At 42.0% G+C, this 23,055-nt stretch overlaps 2 protein-coding genes across 8 annotated transcripts in view; one reads left to right on the forward strand and one right to left on the reverse strand.

Annotated features, from left to right (window-relative positions):
- Positions 1 to 117: 117 nt before the first annotated feature.
- On the reverse strand, positions 118 to 9,571 carry TMEM178A (transmembrane protein 178A). Its single transcript, XM_070734661.1, has 4 exons — positions 8,875 to 9,571; positions 3,921 to 4,037; positions 2,265 to 2,402; positions 118 to 1,165 (listed from the first exon to the last, which is right to left on the reverse strand). Exons 1-4 carry the CDS (start codon positions 9,290 to 9,292, stop codon positions 924 to 926), a joined length of 915 nt encoding a protein of 304 aa, XP_070590762.1. The 5' UTR covers positions 9,293 to 9,571; the 3' UTR covers positions 118 to 923.
- A 6,593-nt stretch (positions 9,572 to 16,164) lies between these two features.
- The window catches only part of MAP4K3 (mitogen-activated protein kinase kinase kinase kinase 3), a 68,229-nt gene continuing 61,338 nt past the window's right edge, over positions 16,165 to 23,055 (forward strand). For 4 of the 7 annotated variants that reach the window (XM_070734663.1, XM_070734667.1, XM_070734666.1 and 1 more), the window contains exon 1: positions 16,191 to 16,513. In XM_070734663.1, the coding sequence (XP_070590764.1) occupies positions 16,406 to 16,513 (108 nt within the window). In that variant the 5' untranslated portion in view covers positions 16,191 to 16,405. Of the gene's footprint in view, positions 16,514 to 23,055 lie in introns of all 7 variants that reach the window. The other 3 variants (XM_070734662.1, XM_070734665.1, XM_070734664.1) reach the window with 2 other exon arrangements.

Consider the following 23,055-nt stretch of genomic DNA (forward strand, 5'->3'; position numbering starts at 1 on the left):
GATCTACTTCACATAGATTGTTTTGCATTTATTAAATTGAAACGGGTATAATCAGATAAAGAATATCCTTTGTAATTTGTGGCTGTATTGTTTATAAAAAGAGCCATATCCAAGTCATTTATTCAGGAATTTTATTAACAGAAGATAATATGTCATTATTTTTAGACAAAAAAAACCAAATACATAGTATGCATTATTTCTAATAATGCAAATGCTGTAATTCATTTTATACATTTCATCTTTTTATATATGGCATTGGATTGTATATGAAACATAAAAATGTTTCCAAGAAATATAGGCATAATTTTTCCTACGTAAAGTGGCCCATCCCCTTCTGGAAGTCATTCTACTCTTAACACATTTCTGTTTCTTCTAAAAACAAATGATTCATTCATTTCTTACAAGAAATTTTTGAAACCTCCCATGTCATTCTAGTAGCTACTAAAAATAATTAATACAGAAGACTAAGTACCACCTAACAAGACAAAAATAATATTAAAAAAATAAGGAAACATTCTTACCAACTGGATAATATGGCAGTGCTTTTGTTGTTTTAACCTATTTTTTAAGCCATTTTATTTATTTTCAAGTTATATTGCCATTAAGCTGAATCTCGTTGCACTAGGCAGCATATAGCAATTGAAACATCAACAGAGTTTTCTTGTTCAAGTAGAAATAGTTCCATTTCACCTGTGAGGTGCATATATATTGTGCTAAATTACCATCAGTCCCATAATAGTTTTGCTGTCAAAACTTGATATATTCACCCCCATGGAAACAAATGTCCTTTGGGTTTCCTGGCTACTAAATCAATGTTCAATATTTAAAGGATTTGGGTTTTGTTTGTGCTTGGATTCTGAATTAAGCCTCCTTCTTTAGCTTCCTGTTACACCTTATAAACAAAAAAGTATTCCTATAATAAGTCATACAGAAGAGTCTCTGGTAGATTTTAGGTGGCTAGTCTTTGTCCTGCTAATAAACGGGTAAGTGGTACAAAGGCATCCTGTTGCTACTATAAGTCCTAAGCTGCACCAAGCACAGAATATAGACCAGCTGTATCCATGTTCAACATCATCAGGCAGACCATAGATGACTTTGGGAAGGCGGTTTAGGTCAAAGGATATACTTGTGGCATAAGTACAGAGAGAAATAGTGCAAAAGATGCCTATAAAACGAAACAACAGAATTACAAGATGTATGTAATAATAAACATTTTTACTACTTTAAAACAGTTGTGATCCAAATTTTTATTTCTGAGTTTTATAAAAAATACTCTGGTCAAATGAGTAGAATTAAACTTTTAAATGACTCCAAAAAGAAGTTTCAGTCCCAGGAATCCAAGAACTGGGATTCAATCCCACGATCTTCCCCAGTTTGCAAAAAGAACTGGTGCTTCTTGTGCCCAATTTTTAATCAATATTTTTATATATTAGTTTCTCATATTTTAAATTAAGGTCCTTTTGTTGCTGTCATCTTAGATAAATATTGAATACAGATAGATAGATATTGAATATAAAAACAGATTTGTTGGTATGTACGTATAATGTATTTTGATTCAGAAAGATGTGTAGAAATTGCTTGCCTGAGGATTTCCTGTGTGTTCTCGGCAGGCAAGGATCTGTGACTATTCCAATCCTGCATATCCTAATATAATTTATATCTACAAATAATTTATGTCTCATTTCTAAGTTGCTGAGGTATAGTTCAAATTCAGACTTTCCTGATAATATTTAAAGCACCATTTCAATACGTCAACATTTGCTGTCTTATCTAGCCTAGTAATAGTAGTGTGTTTGACTAAGGTTTTGCTTAGTGTAGAATGTAGACATTTATTCCTGGAAGTTATTTTCTGGTACTACTAGTCTCCAGAAATTAATGTCAGCTCTGAACTATTACACAGCCTTAAGTGACCTGGCAATCTCAAATCAGCCTTTTAAGATTTTTAAATACAGTGCAAATTATAAAAAATAAATAAGAGTATTCTTCTCCCAACTTTTGCAGAATTGACTGCAAGAGAAGGAATCTACTTCACAAAGGAGACAATAACAAAATAAATAGAATAAATATACAATTGCAATGGCTTTTCATAGTCTTTCATGGACTATCCATAAATATACCTCTTGCGTTGTCATTTTCAAGTGGGTAGTCAAATTATTTTGGCATCTGAAGTCAAAATCCCCCCAAATTACTCTTCCCAGTTCTAGCAGTAAAATAGAATACTGTAACTACATTTAAAAAACTAGCAGACAAAAAACAAGGTGTACCTGACATGAGAAAAAGAAGACCAGCAACATGCTGTGTGAGGCTTTTCTCCCAAAAGAAACTAACTGCAATTACAATGCACCCGCAGAGAAGAACAGCTGCTGCCATCCCAAGAAAACCTGCTGTAATTCTTCTTAGATCTATTATCATAAGTGAAGGAAATGATCAATTATCAGCATTGATTAAAATTACATTAAACCTATTCTTATGCATGCACATTCATAGAAATAAAGTACAGGTAGGTTATTCAATGACAATAGGGAACAGAGCATCCATTGTTACATGATGGGGTCATTTAAGTGAGCTGTGCCCAACTGCAATCTTTTTTATCCTGATCATTAAGCAAATCACAGTCATTAAGCAAATAATGTTATTGTTCCCTCCATTGACTGATTGCTGGGAGACCCCAGGTCACAAATGGTGATCAGAATGCTGTGAAAGTCACCAATACAGTATGAGGACTAGTCACAAGTCACTTTCTTCAGCACCATCGTAAGTTCAAACAGTTGTTAAATGAATAGTAGTAAAATTGAGGACTACCCACATGTTAAAAGTTAATATAATAAATAATTGCCAGGTCATGGAGTTATTACTGTATTTCTTGCCAATTTTAATAAAAGTTTGTTTTTAAAAGGTTTTTAAAAGCGTCATTCTAAAAAAAATTAACACTGGCCATTTCTATGACCAGTTCTAACTCACTTTTGCACCTCAATTACTAAAAAATGTACTATTAAATAGGTATCCTTCTTCCATCAAAAAGTTACTGCACTTTACTCTAAAGCAGTGGTTCCCACCTTTTTTGGCCATGCCCCACCTAAGCATCTCTAAAATCCTGACACCCCCCCCCCCCATGACATATAATTATTATTCAAAAAGTGAACTCACGCAGAGGAAGCCTAAAAGGCAATTAACTAGGTTTAAACAAGGTTCCAATTGCCCCCATTAAAAATGAAATTGCCCCCCTGTGGGCCATGGGCCCCACACTGGGAACCAAGGCTCTAAAGGAAATTTTTCTACATCTATAGTTGTTAAATTTTATTTAATAAACTGACAGGATGGTGGATTGTTTATAAAATACAGTGTTCCCTCGATTTTCGCGGGGGATGCGTTCCGAGACCACCCGCGAAAGTCGAATTTCCGCGAAGTAGAGATGCGGAAGTAAATACATTATTTTTGGCTATGAACAGTATCCCAAGCCTTCCCTTAACACTGTAAACCCCTAAATTTACAATTTCCCATTCCCTTAGCAACCACTTAGATTATTACTCACCATGTTTATTTATTAAAGTTTATTTTTTAAAAAAATTTAAAGGCAGATGAAAGTTTGGCAATGACATATGACATCATCGGGCAGGAAAAACCGTGGTATAGGGGGGGAAACCGTAAAGTATTTTTTAATTAATATTTTTGAAAAACCGTGGTATAGACATTCCGCGAAGTTCGAACCCGCGAAAATCGAGGGAACACTGTATAACATTGCTAAAACTGGTGTTTTACATTTTGTTGCATTCGAACAAAATACTTTTTGTTCGAATGCAATAATCTTACAATGAGTAACAGTGTAGTAATATTTATTTTCACATTTGTAACCTGCCCTATATCAATGGAGCATATTATATTAGACCACACACGTTCAACCTAAATGCACAAGGACTTACGTAATAAGTGCCATTCATCCTGCTGGATAATCTTTGTTAAATTGATAGGGATGTTCCATAAGCGTCGTATTGGTGTAGCAAAGTGATACTTGATTCCTGTACATCTCTGAGCAATACCTATAGAAAACAAATATTTAATGAATAATTCTGAAGAGGATCTGTGTGATGACTTTTTAACATAGAGAAATCCAGTAAATGAGATGCTTCCAAATGAGACTTTTATTGTGAAATTGAAATGTTTATAAAGTAATCGCCTTCTTCAAATAACTTATATGAAGGGGTAGGGACTACCATCATCTTTTTAATTATAGTCCTCCTGCAATTATCTTTGCTTTTTCGTTATTAATTTTTAATTTTGCTATTGTTTGAAATTTAGGTATTTTCAATAGTGGGTTCTACATACCCTTGCTACCGGTTCAGGAACGAGAGCACACAGGAGCGCTTTGCACATGCTCAATGCTTCTGCGCATGCGCAAAGCCCTTTGATGAAGGGTGGGTGGGCGGAACCTCCCACCGCTACCGGTTCGCCGAACTGGTGCGAACTGGTAGCAACCCACAACTGGATATTTATTATTATATTTTTTCATATTAGAACTTGTACACTGCCCAAATTTTACTGGGGCAAGTTATAAATTCTGTACGTAAGCAAATTAAATCAACCAGCCAGTACTTACTCCCAGAATACAAATAATAATTTATGATTGTATTCATAAAACTTATGCAACTAGTTTAATGGGACATACACAGTAGTAAGCCAGCATTGGGCTGGAAAGTGCTAAATACAAGCCTGTAATTTCCAGGCTAAACCAGGTTGTCTAGTCATAAATCAGCCTATCCTAGGAATGCCATCTCCATTTTATTTTTTAACTTTTCCTCCAACCTACTATAGAGGGAGAGATGTTTAAAAAGGGGGGGCAGAAAAGACTGGCCTGGGGTGTTGATAGAAACTTCACAGGTTTGGTATTTACTTTTTCCTCAAATAGATTAAAAAAACAGTATTTGAGAAGCAAAGATGACCACTTGACTGGGATCTTAAATCACTAACTCCCAGTGAATAGGGATGTATCTGTTGGGATAGCAGCTGGGAGGCAGCGTATTGTCCACACACATAATCTATTATTACTCTGAAGCAAAATCTGACTGGCGAGGAGGTGATAGACCATCATGCAGTCAATTGAATGTTTCCATCTAGATAACAATAGCGCTTAGATTTATACACTGCTTCACATTGCTTTATAGCCTCTCTAAGCTGTTTACAGAGTCAGCATATTGCCCCCAACAATCTGGGTCCTCATTTTACTGGCCTCAGAAGGATGGAAGGGTGAGTCAACCTGGAGCCTGATGACATTCGAACTGGCAAATTGCAGTCAGCAGAAGTAGCCTGCAGCACTGCATTCTAACCACTGCGCTATCACAACTTTGGGCAGCTGTAATTCTCCACTTTGTAACATCACTGTAATAAGTGCTGTATAATAGATTTTTTTTTCCCCTTATCTGCTTGTGGCCTATTTTCAATGGACCATAGCAATATTGGTTGAATATTTAATGGATAATGACTGAAGAGGAACTTCATATATACAGTAGGTTAGTGTGATGATTTCCAGATCTTTTTTATGCTGTTTTTTTAATCCTCAAATATGACATTGGAAATGTATATGCATATTATATTTGACTCTCAAGCTAATTTACAATCCAGAACATGTAAAACCTGAGTGCAGGATATCTTCAAGTAAATGATAAAAGATAAAGACAAAACCCAATTTTAAAGAGTACTAAAAGGCTTGCCACAATAAAATACCTTAGCTACTTATCTAACGCCAATTGTAAAAAGAGGAGGTCCACATAAGTAAAACAGTAAAGGTTTCCTGGTCAGTTATCTCTGACTGTAGGGCACAGTGCTCACTTCTGTTTCTTAGCCGAGGGAACCAACATTGTCTGAAGACAATTTCTGTGTGGCCAGCATGGCTAAATCCCTCCAAAGTGGTACCTACTTATTTACTTGCATTTGCATGCTTTTGAACTGCTAGGTGGGCACCCCATTGCATGGAGCTCTGATCTTGAATCTGAGCTGTCAGCCCTCCAGCTGACATGCTCAGTGTCTTTAACCATAGAGCCATGACACTCCCATTCAAAAAAATATTTTGTTTCATAGTTAACCATGTTTCCCTTCCCAATAATCCATTTGGGATTATGGATTATTTGGAATATTTAAATTCAACAACAATTGCATTCTGAGTGAACACCTAGCTGAGGCTATCTGCTATAAAGTAATCATCCTTTTCATATTAAATGACTGAAAGTTTAGAGTGTAAAAAAAATTATGGTAAATTGCTTTTGCCATTTTGAAATTCCTATTTACCCTATCTGGAGACATTGATATGAAGCTAGTATGAAGACTTGGGAGGATGCCTCATGTAAAACGTTTATATATAATATAGAAGACATGACAGTTTTTCTCCTGGAAATATAAACAGAAAAGCAAAAAATCAAAATGTTAGTTCTGGACTGGAGAAGGCATGTGTTCCGTTATTTCAAAAATACTGTATGATTAGTAATTTTTATAGCTGAAGGAAAAAATGTCTTCTCTGCAAGACAGACTATTATGCATCAAAAAGAGAAGGTCATCTTGCCTTTGCTTTATTAGGTGTAATGGATCCACAGCCACTTTCAGGATCAAAGGATACTCTTGAAGCATAGTTTAAAAGACGTGCAATGAAATTTAAAAAATGGAAACCAATGGGGTGGTCCTTGCATATGGAAAAGAAAATATTCACTATTATAACGGCTGTCTTATATATCATTCTGTATTGGGAGTTTTGAAGCAGATTGGTAGCTACCCAAACTAGATGCTGTGGCATGCTGAATAATTGCTTAGTTAACTTATATACAGATTATGAAGATACATAATGCATGGGAAAGAAAGAGATACATATTATAATAATAATATTATAATAATATAACAACAGAGAGTTGGAAGAGACCTTGGAGGTCATCTAGTCCAATCCCCTGCTTAGGCAAGAAACCCTACACTACTTCAGACAGATGGTTATCCAACATCTGCTTAAAAACTTCCAGTGCTGGGGCATTCACAACTTCTGGAAGCAAGCTGTTCCACTGATTAACTGTTCTGACTAATTTCTCCTTAGTTCTAGGTTACTTCTCTCCTTGTTTAGTTTCCACCCATTGCTTCTTGCCCTACCCTCAGGTGCTTTGGAGAATAGGCTGACTCCTTCTTCTTTGTGGCAACCCCTGAGATATTGGAACACTGCTATCATGTCCCCCCTGGTCCTTCTTTTCATTAAACTAGCCATGCAATCATTCTTCATATGTTTTAGCCTCCAGCCCCCTAATTATCTTTGTTGCTTTTCTATGCACTTTTTCTAGAGTCTCAATATCCTTTTTGCATCGTGGCGACCAAGACCAAAAGAATGCAGCAGGCTAATGGGGTTCAGTCACTGAGAGGTTGAAGATGACTATGGATCCATTGTGTACTTTGTGTGATCGTTGCAAATTAACAGATGGACACAATGCTTAGGAAATTAGTATGCATTCTCCTGCTCTTTGGTCACTAATAAAATGTACTTTATTAGTGATATGCAGCATAAATGCTACATAGGAGAATGAGCTTCTATTTCCACATAGTTATCAGGATGTGGGTTTTTTTCTAGTACAGTATTATATTTCCAGAAAACTTGGGAGAAAAATAGAAAGGTGAAAAGCCCAAATAGAATTTAAGAAAGTTATGGGCAGCATTGCAAGGCAGAAGAGGACAATGAGGACAATGACTAGCATAGTGATTGTAACAATATAAAGGAAAGAAGTGAAAGAACAAAAAGAAAATGCCATGATTAATGATTGTATGTGATGATGCCACCAGATCTGCTGGCAAGAGGCGTATTTCTGTGTATTCTCAGGAGTTGTGACCTGGAGATGACAAGTGCATTATAGTAACAGATGTGAGAGATGATTCATTCTCTCACATTCTGCACATCTGTACATTCTCTGTACAGAAATGGGGGGAACCAACTACACCCCCACCCCACCCCACCCCGATGTCCGTACTGCTCCCACGCTACTGGCCTTTCAAAAAGCCTTGAAGACCTGGCTTTGTTGGCAGGCTTGGGGGCCATGAGAGTCAACATTTTAGTTCTGGCCGAATTATGGTTTGATTGTATGTGTGAGTGGATGATTGCATTGTTAGTCTAAAGATTTTTATACTTGTTATAAGTGATTGACTAGTTTAAATGGGGTTTTGTTGCTTAATATTTGACTTTTTATTGCGTTGTTTTATTGTTGTAAGCCACCCTGAGTCCCATGGGATTGGGCGGCATACAGTCATGGGCTGCTGCCCACGGGGGGGGGGGGAGCGCAGTGGGGGTAGCAAAAATGGAGCTTACATATAGTGGATAATGTATATTTTTGAGTGCCTGTGTATAATAAGTATGTACATATATACATATAGGATTAAATAGTATATTTTAGATGTTCAGTAATAGTAAATATCTTGTATCTCTTTGAGGCGAGGAGAGGCCAGGCACCCTAACCCTAACCCTTGATGTGAGTGACATCAAGTTGGCCACCTTTAAGCCAGTCACATGACCTTTAAGCCTCCCCCTGGTCACATGATTGTCAAGCCACTCCCACCTGGTCACATGCCTGGCAAGCCACACCCACAAAATAAGCCACGCCCACAGCGTGGTAGTAAAAAAATTGTTGCAGTCCTTCACTGTGTACTTGACAAAATAAAATAAAATAAATAAAAATAAAAACATGCATATATCATGTGAAACCCCCCCCCCCCCCCATGTATGATATAGTGAAGAAATGAACGGTGGGGCCTGCTCTATTTGACAGTCGGGGGTGGGAACTGGGAAGCAGATGAACTTCGGAGTGGTAACGGAGGGAAAGGAGGATGCAAGCGGCAAACCCCGCCCGAGGTCCCGTCCCCCCTCACCTCTGTGCAGCAGGTTATCCAGGTCTTGGTCGACCCCCAAGAAGTAGCATTTCCTCCAGAGACCGGCGTAAGTGGCGAAGAGGGGGCGGCCGCACCGAGACTGCAGCCACCGGAGCCCAAGCAGCCTTTTCCAGGTCTCTAGCTGCAGTAGCAGGTTCCCCGTGACGGGAACTGCCTCCGCGCTGTCTCCGCGGGGGAAACGTGGCTTGGCATCCCGCAGGGGCAGGTGCGGCAGCGGCAGGAGTCGTCGGCGTGGGTCGGGGGAGTGGGCGCCGCCGGCGCGGTCCTCCTCGCAGCTCTCCCGGTGGCGCCGGGGGTCAGTCTCGTACCAGTGGTCGGTGAAAATGGCCGTGACGAGCAGCGACAAGGAGCAGAGGCTGAGGCACAAGCTGAGCGCCCGCGCTCGCGCGCCGCCCATGACTCGCCCCCACGGGCGCCCCTTCGCCTGGCGCACGCAACGCCTTTCAACGGATGCCCGTCCTGCTTTCAGGGCTTTCCGCGCATGGTGCCACGAGGGCGTTCAGAAGAAGGAGCCTCCGGCTTCCACCAGGTCGCATGAGGTAGACGACGGCGGCGCCCGTCCCGCGTTCATTGTTCGCTTCTCCACGGGTGGGTCGCGCCACACAAAAGGCAACCCAAGGAGTCTTGCAGTACCACTGGGGAGACGCCAGGGGGAGCAAGATGGCCGCCCTAGCTCCCAACTGATCGGCCGCGACGGCCAAGAGGCAAAAAAGCGCGCGAAGCCAACTCGGTCCACCGGGAGAGGGCTGAGGAAGGCTGCGCGGATCCTTTGTCTCATCGAATAAATGCTATGCGCGTTCCCGTTTATTTTAGTTAGTCCAACTGGAGCATATTGTATTGCAGTCTTTTCATTATTTAAAAATGGAGAACCTGAAATGGAATGCATCTCCGGATCTCTTGTGGGAGAATAGAGCTTATTACAGCATGTGAAAATGCCAAACGATTTCATTGTTTAATTAGCATTGCCTCATGCTGTTGCAGAATTCTTTATAGAATATAATTCTTTATTGACCAAGTGTGATTGGATACACAAGAAATTTGTCTTGGTACATATGCTCTTAGTGTACATAAAAGAAAATATAGATTTATCAGGAAACCTGGTACAACACTTAATGATTGTCATAGGGGTCAAATAAGCAATGAAGAAACAATATTAATAAAAATCTTAGGATACAAGCAACAAGTTACAGTCATACAGTCCTGAGTGGGAGAAAATGGGTGATAGGAATTATGAGAAAAAACTAGTAGAAATGGAAGTGCAGACTTAGTAAAACGTTTGACAGTGTTGAGAGAATTATTTGTTTAGTAGAGTGATGGCGTTGGGGGGGGGGGCATTCTTGTGTCTAGTTGTCTTGTAGGCAGGAGAAAGGGATCAATTCTAAAAACCTCAATTATAGGGTAGATTTCAGCTCACTAGGTGAAAAATATCCACTGAAACATCTTGCATGGTAGATGTTAGGCACCCACTTGGGTTCTGACCTTTCAATATTGAGAGGTTTTTGCTGGAGGCTATCACATGACTGCCAATGAGGGATTATTCACAAGTCCATTTATCCAAATGCAAAAATTGCATATCATCTGAAGAGAAGTGGAATTTACTGAAAGTGTCTCTACATTTTAATGCAAAAGATGTTTCCCATTCCCTGGGCACAGAAAGTGAAACGTTTGTTTGTTTGTTTGTTTATGTATGTTACATAGGTTGTAACATAGGTTGGCTAGTGGCCCTAGGTTGGCCATGGTATGTGGGAAAGACTTGCCAGAGCAACTTACTTACTACTTATTTATTAGATTTGTATGCCGCCCCTCTCGGAAGACTTGGAGCGGCTCACAACAATAAAACAGTACAAATCCAATTGATTAAAATAATTTAAAAACCCTTAATATAAAAAGCAATCATACATCTCATATAAACCATACATAAAACAGAAACGGCCCAGGGAAATCAATTTCCCCATGCCTGACGACAGAGGTGGGTTTTAAGGAGTTTACGAAAGGCAAGGAGGGTGGGGGCAATCCTAATCTCCGGGGGGAGTTGATTACATGGGGTGGGGCTGCCACAGAGAAGGCTCTTCCCCTGGGTCCTGCCAGACGACATTGTTTCGTCAACAGGACCCAGAGAAGGCCAACTCTGTAGGACCTAACCAGTCGCTGGGATTCGAGCGGCAGAAGGCAGTCCCGGAGATATTCTGGTCCAATGCTATCCTATTTTTAAAATGTTTTTCATCAATTCTTTGGGATAGATTAGATTTCCATTTCCCTAGGTTGGCCAGTGGAAATGTTTTACTATGGTGCACAGTTGGGCCTGGGATTGCCATCACTAAGCAATGTGATCACCAACTACAAAATTACATGGCTTTATTGCTAAATGATGGCAATTCAGGCAGTACCAGTTACCATTATAACCACAATGCACATAAGTTATTAAGTGTGACTCAGCAGGAATCTCCAATAAGGAATTACAGGGATATTGCAGGGGGTCAGAGCGATCCTGGGAGGCTCAACACAAGATATACATAAGTTGGGAGGTGTGGTTCATACGTACAAATGCAGAGAGACCCAAGGAAGAAGGTCATGGTATGTGGGAAACACTTACCAGAGCAACTTGTGACATTCTCTTCTGGCTTTGCTTGTGAGAAGCCAGCAGAGAAGGTTGCAAATGGCCTGAGTTTCAAGAACCAGTTATAAGTAGCACTCATTCAGCACCATCACCATTTCAGTCGCTGATCTGAAATAAATACACTGCTCAAAAAAATAAAGGGAACACTCAAAGAACACATCCTAGATCTGAATGAATGAAATATTTTCATTGAATACTTCATTCTATACAAAGTTGAATTTGCACAATAGCATGTGAAATTGATTGTCAATCAGTGTTTCTAAGTGGACAGTTTGATTTCACAGAAGTTTGATTTACTTGGCGTTATATTGTGTTGTTTAAGTGTTCCCTTTATTTTTTTGAGCAGTGTATATAAGGACCATTCTCTGTGGCCCCATAGTCTTACAATGCTATTTCAGAATCAGAATATTAATAAGCATATTCTGCCAACTATTAAGTTACCATATAGGGCCATGAGATGTTTGATCTATGATACACATTTTAAAAATAGCAAAATGTAGCCCTTTTAAGGCTGATTGGCATACTGGATGCTGTGTAAACCCTTCATTAAGGCTAGAATCTGGCCAAATTTCAATAGACACCTACATCATCCCCATTGTATGCCACTGAATCATTCTAGAATTTCTGGTTTACAGTAACAAAACAATACAATATTTCCCTTCAACACAAGATAAAGAGCCAATTAATTTAGGTGCTAGCCTAGAAACCAGGAGACGGTGAGCTCTAGTCCTACCTTAGGCATGAAAGCCAGCTAGGTAGTGGGGAGTAACCCTTTCTCAGCCTAGCTCACATCACAGTATGGTAGTTGTGGGGAAAATAGGAGGAAAATGGAAGTATTAGGTATGTTCACCACCTTGAGTTATTTATAAAGTAATAAAGGTGGGATTAAAAAAAATCTAATAAATAAAACAAATACATAATGCAGTATATTGGGTTCACAGTAAAAAGATCTACAAATCAGTTTATACAATTTATCAACTTTATATGTTCCACATTTCAGCAGAAATGACTCAAATGGCATATAGCAGAGGTCCCCAACCCAAACGTGGCAGCCCATTACTGGGCCGTAGCCTATTTGGAACTGGGCCACATGAAGAGTAGGCTGTTGTGCAAGAGTGCAGCTCGATTTGGGCAAGCAGCAGCCTAGAACGTGTGGACACATGCATAGCTCAACTTGTGCAAGTTGAAGTGTGCATACATGCACATGCACGCAAAGGTTGGAGACTGTTGGTGTACAGTATAGCAAAAAAATATAAAACAAAAAACATAAAGCACATATTTAAACTTTTTGTAAAAAAAGAAAGCACATACAAAAGATTAAATAAGAAACAGGTTCAATCAGTTGCAGAACATCCTGCATTGTTATTGAAATATTGATTTAAAGAGCCATCTCTCCCTTTACACAGGATAAATGTATGTCATTGTGCACAATTGGGATAAATTCAATTGGCTTTACACAATTTTTAAGCTTAGCTGGCTTTGGAAAAGCTCTGTCCATAGGCTCTAACTTGCCTAAACCCGTTACACAGCATATATTGAGATGTTTTCCTTCTGGAAGAGCCTTTGTTCAGTGGCAGAGCACCCTTTTCTAGAAACAAGACTGATCATCCATTTGCAATTTTGCAACAGAGTGTCAACATTTGACTGCAGGCATAACTAGCATCTAAAAGCAATCAAAGATGTTGACAGTGAATATAAATATTGAAACTTTTATTTGCCAAAAATATTCGGTGTATTTCCAATTGTAATGCATGGAATAACTAGTATGTGTGGCAAACACTCTGAGTATATACTATTTTACTGAGTAAATAAGAATAAAATCTAAATAAGCCTGTTTATGCAATACATAGTTTATATATATATATATCAAAGAACTGTGTGTGTCTATGTGTGTGTGTGTGTGTGTGTGTGTGTACGTAAGTGTGTGTGTATTTTATCAATTCTTTTGAGATATATATTGTGATTTATTGTTGGGATAACTAGTTACCATAGAACATATTAATACATTCCCTATGTATACATACATTTTGAAAAAACTTGGTACTCTTCTTTTCAGAATTAAATGGGCCACATGGAATACAAGTGAACCCTCGAGTTTCGCGTCCTCAAGTATCGCGAAAGGGCTATTTCGCGAGTTTTCAACCCGGAAGTAAACTCCACCATCTGCGCATGCGTGCCCTTCCATGCATGCGTAGATGGTGGAGTTTCCCCGCCGGGCAGAGGCTTCCCTGGGTCTTCCCCCTTCCCCCAGAGGCTTCCCTGGGACACCCCAGCTCCGCTCCCCAGCTGGGAAGCGGCCCCAGCAACAGCGTGGGCGGGCGGGCGGTGCCCGCGCGCTTGGGGACATCCCAGCTCCGCTCCCCAGCTGGGAAGCGGATCTAGGGAGTCCCCACCGCGCGCGCGTTGCTGGGGAAAGCGCGCGCGCTTGGGGACATCCCAGCTCCGCTCCCCAGCTGGGAAGCGGATCTAGGGAGTCCCCACCGCGCGCGCGTTGCTGGGGAAAGCGCGCGCGCTTGGGGACATCCCAGCTCCGCTCCCCAGCTGGGAAGCGGAGCTAGGGAGTCCCCAAGCGCGCGCGCACCCCAGGCGCGAGCAACGGGATGGGCGGGCGAAGGGCGGGCGGCAGTGGAAGCAAAAACACCATCTGCGCACGCGCAGATGGTGTTTTTACTTCCGCACCGCTACTTCGCTAAAAATCGATCATCGCGTGGGGTCCTGGAACGGAACCCTCGCGATGATCGAGGGTTCACTGTATTCCAAAACTAATTAAGCAACACCAATTACAATGTATATTATTTATCCATAATAGGATTTATTCCTCTTCACAAGCTTGTAAGAGCCGTGGGGGCACAGTGGTTAGAATGCAGTACTGCAGGCTACTTCTGCTGCCTGCCAGCTGCCTGCCTTTTGACAGTTCGAATCTCACCAGGTTCAAGGTTAACTCCGCCTTCCATCCTTCCGAGGTCAGTAAAATGAGGCACCATTCTTACAGCATTTGCAGCTCAATTCTCTTCTGCTATGAATGTTCTTCTGGCCTCAGATGTCTGTCTGCCCAATATGTGGCAGAACATTTCGTGCCCTTATAGGCCTGACCAGCCTCCTGATGACACATCACATAAAGCCCACAACCCATTAGATGTCTAGGTTCTCTTTGAACACAATGGACGAACATCAAAATGAGGACTCATTGTTGGAGGCAATATGCTGACTCTGTAAACCGCTTAGAGAGGGCTGTAAATCACTATGTAAAGTCTATAAATTTAAGTGCTATTGCTATTATATACACAGAAATGACTCACCACATTTTACTGCCAGAATCAGATTTCCTGCCTTTCTAAAAAGGAGGGCACCAACTTTTGTGATTCCCTACCTATTCCTATCCCTACCTATTTAAAAATAAAATACGCATATAATAAATACATGTACTATTTTATGCCTTCTTTATAGCTAAGCCTCAGATTTACAACAGAATCCAAATATTAATAGAAACATTTCTCCTCCAGATTATATCACGAACTATTTAAAAAGGGGAAAACAGATTACCTAGGACCAATGTGCCAAAAATAGGGCAGTCTTGACTTCTTTACTCAAACATTATCATTTGCGCCAATAGGATTTTGATGCCTTCCTAAGATGAATTCGCTTTCTGCTTTTGGTCAGGTTAAGAAGACACATCTGTGTCAACAAGGGTTGTGTGTGCAGCCCAATTTCAGAATTGGAGCATTTCCTCCTCCACACACCTGCCTTCTAAACAAGCACACCACCTTACATTATGCGTGCCTAAGTGCACCAGCGTGCCTACCATCTCTGTCCTAATGTTCCCTTTCATTCGTACCCATTTCATGTACAGTTCATAATTATGTTTTTATATCTGCTATCGAAATAATGCCTGACAAAATAAATGCATGAAATAAATAAATTAAATTAAAAGGCAGCGCTTCAGGGCACTTAACCAAGTGAACATCCGTCCTAAGAGCAAAGGGTCAGCATAGAATAGAGAAGAGAATTCTTTATTGATTGGACACACAAGGAATTTGTCTTGGTGCATATGTTCTCAGTGTACATAATAGAAAACATACATTTGTCAAGAATCATGGGGTCCAATATTTAATTATTGTCATAGGGGTCAATGAGGAAACAATCAATATCGCTACTGAATTGCACCCCCAATTCCTCCGGACGCGCCTGGTGCAAAAATGACTTGATATATACACTTACGTGAAAGTCAGACCGATGAGCCTAAATTCGACAGAAAGCACAACGTGCCTTACTGTAAACAACTTTATCCAACTACCGCCTTGAAAATCTACACAGAGTCAGTACACGGCGTTACAAATGAAATGAAAAGATTTCATAGCAATCGGATTTGAGGCTCTCTGCACATCCTGCTACCACCCCGTCACAACTGCGAAGGGCCTGCCCGTCCTCAGAGCCGAGAAGGCTTCTCGTGGTCCCGGATTCACGGTCGGCTGAGCGCAGCTGCTCCCGCTCTTTGGGTCCGAATATTTGGCCTCAAGGGGGTTCCAGGCCGGCCGGCCGGCCTCCCTCGAGCATGCCCAGATGCCTTACTAGCCTCACCTTTCCCTTCCGCCACCTCTGTCCCCCGCCCGCCCGCTGCTTCCTAAATCTTGCGAGACGGCCGCCGGGCTGCTGAAGATCCTGCGCGCATGCGCGCTGCGGGGGACTGCGGCCGCCATGTTGTTTGAGCAGAACGGGGGGAGGTGGCGTCTGTGGTGATCGCTCCGAGGTGTCTTCTCCCTCCTCCTTCCCCCCTTTTCCCCCCCTCACCCACCTGCTCGCCCTCTTTCCTTCCTTCCCTTCCCCCACCTCGCCCTCCCGGGGAAGGCTGAAGAGGGGTGGGGGGCAGCTGCGTGCTCCGGGAGGCGGCGCAGCATGAGCGTCGGCGGGGGGCGGGTGTGCGACCTGTCCCGCAGGAATCCCCAGGAAGACTTCGAGCTCATCCAGCGCATCGGCAGCGGCACCTACGGCGATGTCTACAAGGTGAGCGCGGAAGTGGGGGATGGCGGGCCGGGGCAGGGGCTGCTTGCCTTCCTCCCTGCACGGGTCCTCCGCTCCGGCGTCGGGCAACCTCGCCGACTCTTCCTCATCTCCCCCGCCGCCGCCCTTCCTTCTTTGGAAAGGTGCTTTGGGGTGACCCTTCCTCCCCTCTGCCTGGGTAACTTATTTCAACAGCGTGTCCTCTTTCTCTGTCCCGGCCTTGTTATGCGATGGGGTTTGACACCGGTCTTCAAATGGGTCTCTCTTTATCTGTTATGAATGCATCTGAGCTGTCATTCTCTATTCTAGGGGTTTCCAACCTTGGCAATTTTCAGCCTGAGGGACTTCAACTCCCAGAATCCTGGGAGTTGAAGTCCACCAGGCTGAAAGCTTTGCTGGAATTCTGGGAGTTGAAGTCCGCCAGGGTGAAAGCTTTGCTTGTTGGGGAATTCTGGTAGTTGAAGTCCACCCGGCTGAAAGATTTGCTGGCTGGAGAATTCTGGGAGTTGAAGTCCACCGGGCCGAAAGCTTCACTGGCTGAGGAATTCTTGGAGTTGAAGTCCGCCAGCTAAAAGCTTTGCTGGAATTCTGGGAGTTGAAGTCCACCAGGCAAAAGCTTTGCTGGCTTGGGGAATTCTGAGAATTGAAGTCTACCCTGATGAAAGATTTGATGGCTGAGGAATTCTGGGAGTTGAAGTCCGCCCGGCTGAAAGATTTGATGGCTGGGAAATTCTGGGTGTTGAAGTCCAATGGGCCAAAAGCTTTGCTGGCTGGGGAATTCTGGGAGTTGAAGTGCACTGGGCTGAAAGTTGCCAAGGTTGGAGACCCCTGCTCTATGGTGTTCCCTTCCATACATATTTCTCCCATCTGAGTTGCCATTATGACACTACCAGCAGAAGAAGCCCTGAAAAAGCTTTTCCGTATGATTTACCGGGCAAAATAAGTTAAATCTTTAAGTTAAACTCTGGCATGTGAGGTCAGGCAAGGTGATGATAGTGGGAGATGGGCTTGTAAACACACAGATAGTAAGGACCAAGTAGTCAGTGTGAGTCTTGGCCCCTAATCTGCTTCCCCAGCTGAACCAGCTTGTAGGCCTTCCTCTTGTACATCAGGGCCCCTCAGATTCTTCCTGAGATCTAGGATGGTACAGTATTAATTTTCTCCCTAGTCATTTTTCTTTCATTCTCTCTTCTTCTATAATCAACGTCGCAAAGTTTGGGTTTTTTTCCACAAGAAATGTATTGCCTGATCATTCGAATAGCGTATTTTGAATAATACGCTTTTCGAATCCCTAGTATAGTTCTCCTGCATGAGCAAGAAGTTGGACTAGATGACCTCCGTGCTATGTAAACCCCCCCCCCCACTTCCTAACTTCTGGTGGGCCCAGTAGGTCCGTTGTTTGCCCTCCCCAGGCTCCAAAGGCTTTCTAGGAGCCTGGGGAGGGCAAAAACGCCCTCCCAGATCCTCTACAGAAGCCAAAAATCAGCTGACTAGCACACACATGCACACTGGAACTGAGTTAGAGCAACTGCTCTCGTGCTAGCAGATATGGCTCTGTGTGTCACCTGTGGCACATGTGCCATAGGTTCGCCATCACAGTCCTTGGTTATTTATTTGTATTTTCCCCTTCACTTTGACTTCCATTTCCAGAAAGGAATATCCGGATGTTTTGGATTCCCAAAGAGGCCTACTGGTAATCTCAATTTAAAAAATGCTGTTAACAGTCTTCTACCAAAGTAGGACAGTTCTTAAAACAGCAACATAGTGAGAAATGGAAAGGACAACTTAAGAGTTATTTATATCACCATGTAAATAAGTAAACTATATTTTTTCTTTGTTTAATGTAAAACGATGGAAGAGAAAACAATCCTGTCACTCTTCAGTGTCTCAATTTGATAGAACAATATTAAAGCATGCTTGTTATCCAAATTGTAGAGATAATATTTTTGCACGGGTCTCCAACCGTGGCAACTTTAAGACTTGTGGACCAACTCCCATAAAGTTGCCATGGTTGGATATGCCTGCTCTAGAGTGTGTGTACTGCATCATTCTTTTTGAGCATCTGTTTAGTCTGATCTTTTCTTTTTACCTGATTTTTTTTACCTGATCTTTCCAAGTAATGAAAAAAACTATTATGAGAAAGAATAGTAACAGAGAGATTACTAAATATATTTTAAGGCTTCCAAGTACAGATATAGTTTAAATCTTTGCTTACAGTGTGGCAGGAGGAGGACAGATGCTCAGACTTTTTTTAAAAAAAAATCATGAATGGAGCCCGTGACATTAAATAAGAGACTAAAACATGAATTTAAAGTATGAGTCAGAAATAGTAGCCAGGGAAAGTTACAGTCTTTGTTTGGCATTTTAAAGAGAATAAAAACAGTAATAAACTTACAGAATTATCACAGCTTATTAAGCTGGTTTTAAGGCTGAATTTAAAACATAACATAAAGCACTTGGGAGGTATCTCATCATTTTTAATTAAACTTTTAAATACGTCCATGATTTTTAAGATTGTGCGTTCTCAGGTTTGTTAAACTGACAAAGAGATTTTAACTATAATTTTAAAGCTGAAAGAAAAGTAAATATGAAACAATTGTTTAAATTTTCCTGCACCTAACTTTCCATTATCCTAAAAAACAATTTCAAGCTATTAAAAATGGGTAAAGTATTACTAGCTTAATTTCCAGCTAGCTATGATTTATTAATTTATTTCTGTTTTATTTCAATTAAGGCCTTGATGTTCAACCTTTATTGAAAAAAATATTTGCATCTTCTGTAAATAAATTGTTTTTGAAGTGTTGAAAGTCACACAAATGCTCATATAAAATATTGACATAGATAAAACAATAAATCAGAACTGCATGCTCAGGTAATTCACATTGAGATTATTTTAATATTTGTTTTCTTTTACATGTTGTAACAGAAAGGAAACAAGATTATGCAATTGGAGTTAATCAAAAGAGTTTCTATAGTTGATTAGACTTTCTTTAATCAACAGTCTATGGTAAATTAATAAAACATTAATGCTCAGCAGGTGCCACCAAATGCTTGCCAGTGATTAAGAAAAAAATAATTTTGGCAACTAGCAAAGACCAGTTCAATAAATTCCAATATTAAAATCACAGTCACTTTTAAAAGCAACACAGGGAAGAAAATAGTAGAAAATACTGACTGCTGCTTTAAAAATGTCCATATTATATCCTACACTGAGATATCATAAATGCAAGGAAAGGGCAGCCACATGAGTAATTGTTTGCATGCATATTTGCATACAAACACTTACTCAATACTGTTACTGCATTAAAAGAAAAATCTTTGCCTAGGCTTCAAGTGTCTGTGTGTGTATGTTTGTGTGTGTGTGTATGTGTGTACAGTGATCCCCCGGGTATTGCGATCCCGATCATTGCGAAACGGCTATATGGCGATTTTTCAACCCGGAAGTAAAAACACCATCTGCGCATGCGCGCCCTTTTTTCTATGGGCACGCATGCGTAGATGGCGCCGGGCAGATCAGCTGCTGGGCGGCTTCCCTGGGTCTTCCCCCTCTTGCTGGCGGGAGGGCGAGCGGCGGGCATCAGCGAGGAGTTTCCCCACCGCCCACGCAAACTCCTCGCTGCCGCTCGCCCGCCCACGCCGTTCATTCTCGCCGCTTCCCAGCTGAGTCCTGAAGCGAATTGGCTTCAGGACTCAGCTGGGAAGCGGCGCGAGCGAGCGGCGTGGGCGGGCGAAGGGCGGGCGAGCGGCAGCGAGGAGTTTGCGTAGGCGGTGGGGAAACCCCAGCGCCGCTTCCCAGCTGAGTCCCCTTCCCAGGAACCCCAATCTTCGGCTCCTCGCTAGCGCTCCGGAAGTAAAAACACCATCTGCGCATGCACAGATGGTGTTTTTACTTCCGCAGCGCTACTTCGCGAAAAACCGATTATTGCGGGGGGTCCTGGAACGGAACCCTCGCAATGATCGGGGGATCACTGTATATATATATGTGTTTTCGTAGATTTTCACGGGTACGGGTATGAAGGTCTTGGCATATTTGGGTTTCTTCCTGTGTAAGTTTCAGAGATTTCTGCCGACGTTTCAATGAGGTCCCACTCGTCATCTTCAGGCTGGTGCTTTAGTCCTTGTGACAAAGCAAACTGACAAACACCATAAAGGTTTATGGTGTTGAAAGTTTCCTGCCATTCCCCCTGGGTTACTCTCTCGGGCGCAGTGAATGGGAGGCAGCCTCGTGTTGGATGTATGGGAGGCACGTGCTCCTCCTCGCCGCCTCAGAGACCCTCTTGTTTTTTTTAAGCCTTAAAGTTTTGGATTTTTTCATTTTTCCTCCCCTCACCTTCTTCCTTTGGCAGCGACTGTCCTCCTCCTCTTCTTCTTCCGCCTCCTTCCACCCAAATTCCGAGCTTTTATTTCTTTTCTAATGGGTTTGCACGTATTATTTGCTTTTACATTGATTCCTATGGGAAAAATGCTTCTACTTACAAACTTTTCTACTTAGGAACCTGGTCATGGAATGAATTCAGTTCTTAAGTAGAGGTACCACTGTATATATACAGTGATACCTCGTATTACGAACCACTCTTCATACGAACTTTTCGTGATAAGAACCCGGTGCTTAAGATTTTTTTGCCTCTTCTTCCAAACTATTTTCACCTTACGAACCCGAGCTGTCGCCACTGGGATGCCCCGCCTCCAGACTTCCATTTTCAGACGAAACGTGGGGATTCCACTGAGGCTCCCCTCGCTGGGAAACCCCACCTCCATACAGTGGGGGGCAGTATTTAGTCAGAACACCAATTGTGCAAGTTCTTGCACTTAAAAAGATGAGAGAGACCTGTAATTGACATCATAGGTAGACCTCAACCATGAGAGACAACATGAGAAAACACATTCAGAAACTCACACTGATTTTTAACGAATTTCTTTGCAAATTATGGTGGAAAATAAGTATTTGGTCACCTACAAACAAGCAAGATTTCTGGCTCTCACAGACCTGTAACTTCTTCTTTAAGAGGTTCCTCTATCCTCCACTCATTACCTGTAGTAATGGCACCTGTTTGAATTTGCTATCAGTATAAAAGACACCTGTCCAGAACCTCAAAGGTCACACTCCAAACTCCACTATGGTGAAGATCAAAGAGCTGTAAAAGGACACAAGAACCAAAATTGTAGCCCTGCACCCCAGGCTGGGAAGATTGAATCTGCAGTAGACAAGCAGGTTGGTGTGAAGAAATCAACTCTGGGAGCAATAATTAGAAAATGGAAGACATACAAGACCACTGATAATCTCCCTTGATCTGGGACTACGTACAAGATCTCATTATTATTATTATTATTATTATTATCATTATTATTATTATTTAGATTTGTATGCCACCCCTCTCCGAAGACTTGGGGCGGCTCACAACAATAAAAAACAGTACAAATCCAATAATTAAAACAGTTTAAAACCCCTTAATGTAAAAACAATCATATGTCTCATACAAACCATACATAAAACGGAAACGGCCCAGGGGAATCAATTTCCCCATGCCTGACGACAGAGATGGGTTTTAAGAGTTTACGAAAGGCAAGGAGGGTGGGGGCAATCCTAATATCCGGGGGGAGTTGATTCCAGAGGGTCGGGGCCGCCACAGAGAAGGCTCTTCCCCTGGGTCCCGCCAGACGACATTGTTTCGTCGACGGGACCTGGAGAAGGCCAATTCTGTGGGGCCTAACTGGTCACTGGGACTTGTGCTTCAGAAGGCAGTCCTGGAAATATTCTGGTCCGAAGCCATGAAGGGCTTTATAGGTCATGAATCATGACCAACACTTTGAATTGTGACCGGAAACTGATCGGCAACCAATGAAAACTGCGGAGTGTTGGTGTAACATGGGCATACCTAGGGAAGCCCATGATTGCTCTCGCAGCTTTCATCCTGTGGGGCCAAAATGATCACATGAACGGTGAGCAAAAATCCCAGACCCACACGGGGGAACCTAGTGAATGACCTGCAGAGAGCTGGGACCAACGTAACAAAGACTACCATCAGTAACACACTATGCCACCAGGGACTCAAGATTCTGCAGTGCCAGACGTGTCCCCCTGCTTAAGCCAGTACATGTCCGGGCCCATCTGAAGTTTGCTAGAGAGCATTTGGATGATCCAGAAGAGTATTGGGAGAATGTCATATGGTCAGATGAAACCAAAGTTGAACTGTTTGGTAGAAACACTAGTCGTCGGGTTTGGAGGAGGAAGAATGCTGAGTTGCATCCAAAGAACACTATACTTACTGTGAAGTATTGGGGTGGCAACATCATGTTTTGGGGTGGTTTCTCTGCAAAGGGACCAGGACGACTGATCCGTGTACATGAAAGAATAAATGGGGCCGTGTATTGTGAGATTTTGAGTGCAAACCATCTTCCATCAGCAAGGGCACTGAAGATGAAACGTGGCTGGATCTTTCAGCATGACAATGATCCCAAATACACCACCAGGGCAATGAAGGAGTGGCTTTGTAAGAAGCATTTTAAGGTCCTGGAGTGACCAAGCCAGTCTCTAGATCTCAACC

Source organism: Erythrolamprus reginae, chromosome 1, assembly GCF_031021105.1.
Source record: "Erythrolamprus reginae isolate rEryReg1 chromosome 1, rEryReg1.hap1, whole genome shotgun sequence".
In the NCBI taxonomy this organism is placed as follows: Eukaryota; Metazoa; Chordata; class Lepidosauria; order Squamata; family Dipsadidae; genus Erythrolamprus; species Erythrolamprus reginae.